At 43.7% G+C, this 6,555-nt stretch overlaps 1 protein-coding gene across 1 annotated transcript; it reads left to right on the forward strand.

Annotated features, from left to right (window-relative positions):
• Positions 1 to 71: 71 nt before the first annotated feature.
• On the forward strand, positions 72 to 6,254 carry MTO1 (mitochondrial tRNA translation optimization 1; the record flags this gene model as incomplete). Its single annotated transcript, XM_081998506.1, has 11 exons — positions 72 to 86; positions 351 to 468; positions 1,115 to 1,404; positions 2,626 to 2,738; positions 2,878 to 3,068; positions 3,329 to 3,459; positions 3,929 to 4,133; positions 4,215 to 4,386; positions 5,094 to 5,212; positions 5,691 to 5,848; positions 6,027 to 6,254. 11 exons carry the CDS (start codon positions 72 to 74, stop codon positions 6,252 to 6,254), a joined length of 1,740 nt encoding a protein of 579 aa, XP_081854632.1.
• Between the last annotated feature and the right edge of the window lie 301 nt (positions 6,255 to 6,555).

Consider the following 6,555-nt stretch of genomic DNA (forward strand, 5'->3'; position numbering starts at 1 on the left):
TCTGAAGTATTAAGAATAAACTACAGAGAATGGGGGGGGGTTCTTTTTTAATATTTTCCTCTCAAGCCTAGATGCCTTTCTGTTTGGTAGTTTAATGCAGTATGAGTTGTTGGAGCTCGGCATAGATTAAAAAATGACCAAATAGTTTCTTTAGAGGTTAAACCCTATCTGTGAATGAGAAGTTCTACTTGATAGATCAGGATAATACAGTCACTTGAGTGTCTGCCAAGTGACCTGGTGAGAATGGAAAAGGGAAGAGGGTGATAGGTGTTTTGGAAATCAGCAGGGTTTGGGACTGCCTATGTGTCTCATAACTTCTTAGATTTTTGCAGTAACTCCTTTCATGACAGAAGGAAATCCTTAACACACCACTGTTGACAGTTCATGAGGCATCTGTGGAGGATCTTCTCTTGATGGAGCCAGAACCAGACCATCCTGGGAAATGCCAAGTCACAGGAGTGGTTCTGGGTATGTGCTAGTAACTCAGTAAGCAGCTTCAGTTACCCTACACTTAAGAGCAGCCTTTGGGGTGAACATTTCTGATTCATAAGTGAGAAAGTCGAATTAGCTGATAGAGGTGATTTAGGCCAAGTGTGGACTAAAGTAGGTTAATATGTGTAATACCATGAAAAACATACCTGGATTGATAGGATATTGGGAGGTTACATAAGTTTAATTACCTTCAGGCTCGTGATACTGAATTCCATGCTGCATTTTGAGATTTTGTTTGGTAAATGGTGTATGTTGCCAACAATGTTACAGGGAAGTGGTGTCCTCTTACTAGCAGACTTATGCTTTATTGCCCCTTATTGTTCTAGTAAACAAGCTTTCTGAAGTAAAAGCCTGGATAGGAATTTTTCCTAAGAGTGAGTTTTCTATGTTAGGGGTAACATTCTTGGGAATAAGAAAAATATAGGAATAGGTACAGGCTGCTTATTGCAGTTATTCCTGTTAATGGTTTTATTATTGAAATGCTGATTGTGTTAAATAATAAAAGATGGATAAACCCCCAGTGCACACTGTTAGTCTAGTTTTAGACATAGACAGAAGCACCAGAATACCAGGGCTTTGTTGATACTGAAATATGTGCAACTCTCAAAACTTGCTATTTCAGGGGATGGGAGCACAGTACACGCTGGGAGTGTCATCCTGACCACTGGTACATTTCTGAGGGGTATGGTCATCATTGGACTGGAGATGCACCCGGCTGGGCGTCTGGGAGACCAGCCAGCCATTGGGCTGGCTCAGACTCTGGAGAAACTGGGATTTGCTGTGGGCAGGCTGAAGACTGGGACGCCGCCCCGACTTGTCAAAGATACAATTGACTTCAGTGGTCTGGAGGAACGTGCAGCTGACAATCCTCCTGTGCCGTTCAGCTTCCTCAGCGAGTCTGTGTGGATCAAGGTGGGATAGCACACATCAAATGCACATAGAAGCAGGTGGGGAGCAGTTCCAGGAATGTCATACTCAGAATCAGACAGGGAGTTGATGGCTGCGAAAGGGAGCTGGGCTGTATTTGTACAGGAGGTGTTACGTGTTTGAGGACTCTAAATGCAAAGGGAGAAATTGATTGGTCTTTTTTTGAAAGCAAGTACCTTTTTCCTCTCACTTCTCAACTTGAGAACCAAACTTTACTTTTAAAGTCAGAATTGCATGAAATACGACATTGTTAGTAGTATTCTTCATGTGCTGGTTACATGAGTGGTTTACAAAATCCTTCCAGTATTAGACTTGGATTGTTGGAGATATACGATGTCTTGCTTGTTATCCCAGTTCTAGAGTGAGATTAAAATGTTGAAATTCGAGATTGTTAATAGGAAAAGACTAGGAAATAGAAAGGATGGAGTTATCCACAGTGCTCAGAGGTGGCATGTTAACAGTAACATAAAAGCAGAAGAAACTCAATTTTCCAAAGAAACTCTTGGAAAATGGATGGCATTCTTACATAATGTAGTTAAATAGCACAGAATTAAGTATCGGGAGTTAATTTGCCCTAGAGCATATAGGAATTGCAGTAACCTATTATAACTGGGGTGAAGGCAAAAGTAATATCCCGTGAAGTCCTTTGTACATGTAGAAAATGTTCTAAGGAGTCAAGGTGCAACATTATTACTATTTTGAATTGACTCTTTTTCAGAAAAGTCGGTGAAATACTTTACATGGACGGTTTTTTCCACACCCTGAATTTTCCATGTTAATTGCAGGGTTTTGAGAGATTTCTCTTTTTTTCTTCACCAAACTGTTTAATTGGCTGTTAGCTGTCAGGTCAGCACTTACTCCTCTTGCTTCAGAGCTTTTAATTCCTCTGGTTAATTTGAATACTGTGGTATAATGTGTTGCTTTAATAGGAATATGCATCCTGTAATTGGGAATACATTGTATAGAACAGAACTTGAATTCTGGACTCCCAAGCTCTGTTCTGTTCTTGGTCTGCTTTTGAGCATGTTGCTCGAGCGCTCTGATTGCTCGTGTTCTGTCTGCACAGTGGGTATGACAGCACTACCCATCTCTCCAGGTAGTGCGAGCCAACTATCATGGAAAAGCCCTTGGAGATAATCAGGGTTGTTCAGTAAGAGTACAGTGTTGTGACTGGGTTAACTGAAAGTGAGCTTTGGCCTCTTTCAGCCAGAAGATCAGCTGTCATGTTATCTGACTCGCACTACGCTGAAAGCCCAGGAAATTATCCATGATAACCTCCACCTGAACAACCATATAAGGGAGACAACAAGGGGGCCGCGGTAAGTGCGTGGCATCATGCCACGCTGTCAAAGGCACTAGCTGATAATCTGTCTGAAACTGTGGGTCCCCCCGGCTTTGCTTCTGGACAGTTACTTTTTCTCCATGTCAAGTGGTGCTCATGGCTATTTACTGCTGCAGGTACTGTCCCTCTCTTGAATCAAAGGTTCTGCGCTTCCCAAACCGAGAACATCAGGTGTGGCTGGAGCCTGAAGGCTTGGAGTCCAATGTCATTTACCCCCAAGGCATGTCCATGACGCTGCCACCGGAGCTCCAGGAGCAGGTGATCAAATCCGTCCCAGGCTTGGAGAAAGCCAAGATGTTGCAGCCAGGTGAGGGGGGTGAATAATTTTATATCTATTTGTTGTATTGGTTACCAGTTAATAAAAATGGGATTTTGTTTAAAGCATAGCAAAACAAAGGAAATACAAAACAAAATTAGTTCTTAGATGCAGGGATTTTTTCCTTGGTTGTTTTTAAATTGTAAATAAAAGCTGATAACCAAAGTCATTCTGCACCACTGATTGCCTTTGCTGATAAATAGGGACCTTCAAAAGCCCTCCCATAAGATCTGTCTTCTTGTTTGCCATAGGCTACGGGGTGCAATATGATTTTTTAGATCCCCGTCAACTGACTGCTTCTCTTGAGTCTCGTCTTGTTCAGCGCCTCTTCTTTGCAGGCCAGATAAATGGCACAACAGGCTATGAAGAAGCAGCAGCTCAGGTGGGTGAATCTGGTCGTGTATACTCAGCACTCAGGGATATTGCCTTGGCATTTGTCTTTGATATGCAGCCTTGCTAGGCCCATCTTGTACTAATGAGAAGTTCTTACTTTTGTTGCTCATCCCGATTCCAGATTTGCACAGGTATTTTTACACTGAGTATCTACAGTTGCTGTTACTGAGATTGCAGTAACAAAAGTAATTGGAAGTGCTGTCAAATGTTTCAGTGTGGAGACTGCGCAATGGCTATAACTGAAAACACATTGGAGTTGGCGCTTGCGTACATGCCTAGAGACAAGAAGCCCTTCAGACACTCGTATTACAAGAAAGAAACTGTCTAGATTACTAGCATGGACTATTGCATTTTCCAGGGTACAGTTTGACACATGAGTCTTTGGAGGCAAATGTGCTGATATTTTAGCCATGAAGAGACCGATAAATGCTATTTTGTTTTGTTTTCTGTTTGCCTAGGGTGTGATTGCTGGGATCAATGCTTGCCTACGGGTTCATGGCAAGCCCCCTTTCATCGTCAGTCGCACTGAAGGCTACATTGGTGTCCTGATCGATGACCTTACCACTCTGGGCACCAGCGAGCCATACCGGATGTTCACCAGCCGGGTGGAGTTCCGCATGTCCCTCCGGCCTGACAATGCCGATGCCAGGCTCACCCACAGAGGTATTTTATTATGATGGCTCTTGCAGTGAGCAGCCCTGCCTGGTTGTTGACCTTTGTCTCATATGGTATCTGTCTCTGCAGGTTTTGAAGAAGCCGGGTGTGTGTCACAGCAGCGATATGAACAAGCAGTTAAGATGCGAGCTGCTTTGGAGGATGGAATTGCAACCCTAAAATCCCTTCAGTTCAGCATATCCAAATGGTCCCATTTAATACCGGAAGTTCCCATCAGTAGCAGTCGAAGGTCACCTGTTAGGTAAAAGTTACAGCTGAAGCTTTCTGGTCTGACCTACGCTTGCTTTAGCACATCTGGCTAGTGGTTTCACAGCATTTGTCCATCCTTCCTGAAGTCGTCAGTACTCCAAGATTCCAGCTTTATCACTTTCAGGGGACAGATATCTGATGCTTGCCTACAGAATGAGTGTGATGTCGGTGTTTTTACTGTGCCACATTTCCTGCTGCTGACATAGGCTCCCAAAGTAAGGAGATACTCCACTGACTCAGTCAGTTCTTGCTGTCCTTATTGAGAGTGTCATCAAGTAGCACCAGTTTTTGCAGTGGATTGGTGCTTTTTCAAAAGCTTGATAAAGCAGCGATTGATTTCAGGCTAGTGTCAGATGGTACACAAAGGCTCTTGCTTCCCTTACCCATCCTTTATCTCACCTTTTCTGTCATTTTAAATCAGTGGCTAAGACCTGGCTGACTCAGTCTCTGTGAAAGGTTCCCCTTGATGCCCTTACCTCATCCCTTCTATCTGGCTGTTCATTTTTCCTAAAGAACCCCTCTTCAAGAGCTGAACTGATCTTGTGTACACTGAAAGGAGACACTAGGGAGGTCAGCTTGGCTCTGCACTTGTTCTGGCTTCTGCTGAGATGTTTACAAGCTTGAGGTGGGAACAGCTGTGAATCTGCCTTATGGAAGTGACTCCTTCTTACCATTAAAACTTACTCTTGCTCTCTGCAGTGCCTTCGACATCCTTCAATATCGAGAGGCCAACATGGAGGTTCTGGCAAGGGCTGTCCCAGAGCCCCTGGGAAAGCTTGCTCAATGGAAAGAACTGGCAGAGAGATTGAAAATAGAAGGTAGAGTGCTAGAGTTAGTGGGATCTGTGTGGGTTTTATTCAGTAAGGGGAGAGCCAATCCATTCATCCCAGTGTGTTTCATGTTGCTGCTTAGTGAAATGAAATACTGTACCAGAGCATGCACCTTTCACCGTAGGCCACAGCCCTCTGTTTTGCTTTGTAGAGTGGGATCAATTATTCATGTTCAGTCCTGGGTTTTTCTTCCTTACTGCTATGTCAAATAGACCATCCCTTCCTGGGATGAGAGAAAAAGCTAACCCGTGTATCTTAATTCCTGTAACAAATTAAAAGAGTATGACTTCTTCCAAAGTAGTGATGTGAATAAGGCTCTTATAGTCTGTGAGGCTAGAAACTCCCTTAGGAGCTTTTGACCGTCTTGGTGGAGTTGCTGATTTTGCTTCCAAGAATTCCTGCAAGTGACCTGTTTCACATTAACATCTATATCTGGTCGTCTTGTTTCCCTGATCTTCCCTCACAGCTGCTTACGAGTGGTGTGTAGTCAATCAACAGCAGGAAATAGAAGAAGTGCGTCATGATGAAGCCCTCCGACTGCCAGAGGACCTAGATTACTTTGCCATTGATGCATCGCTCTCAGCAGAGGTGCGGGAGAAACTGGACTCCAACCGTCCGCAGACGGTAAGATACTGGGCCACAGCAAGGTTAAGCAGCAACGAAATCCCTTCTGTGTCTTCCCAAGGGATGTAGGGGCTGAGGAGAATCAGGCAGAGGAATACCCACAGGTTTTGATCTCATTTCTCACTAGCTCCAGCGTGTAGGTTTGTTCTTGGTTAACTTGTTCTGTTTCCACATGCAGATTGGTGCAGTCAGCCGCATCCCTGGAATTACACCAGCTGCTATCGTTAACCTGCTAAGATTTGTGAAAACCAATCACCAGAAGACAGAGAAGCTAAAAGCATTACCTCAGACTGGCAAGTATTTACCAGGGAAAATGCACTCAGAGAAAGCAACTTCCCAAAGGCAGATTTCAGCAGAGTTTTCTGAAGAGGAGCCAGAGAGTACCTTTGTTAAAACACCTTTATAGAGAAGTTACCAGAAAACATGGCAAGATCAGCGGTACTCAGAACCTCTTCACAGATAAAACCGATGCTGGCTGGATCCAAACCAGTTCTATTCTGTGGCCGTGTCATTGAGTAGAACAAAGATGACGAATATGCAAATCTTAAGTAAATGCTTAGGAACCTAAATACAGCCTGTGATTTTGCCAACGCAAATGAAAAGACAAGGGAATTGCTTTAAAAATTCCACTCATTTGGAAGACGTCAGGTAGTCAGAATCTGTTCTGAAGCATTTTGGAAAGGACGGTGTTTTGCTGGTCTGAAATG

Source organism: Phaethon aethereus (assembly GCF_964289735.1).
Source record: "Phaethon aethereus genome assembly, chromosome: 3".
In the NCBI taxonomy this organism is placed as follows: domain Eukaryota; kingdom Metazoa; phylum Chordata; class Aves; order Phaethontiformes; family Phaethontidae; genus Phaethon; species Phaethon aethereus.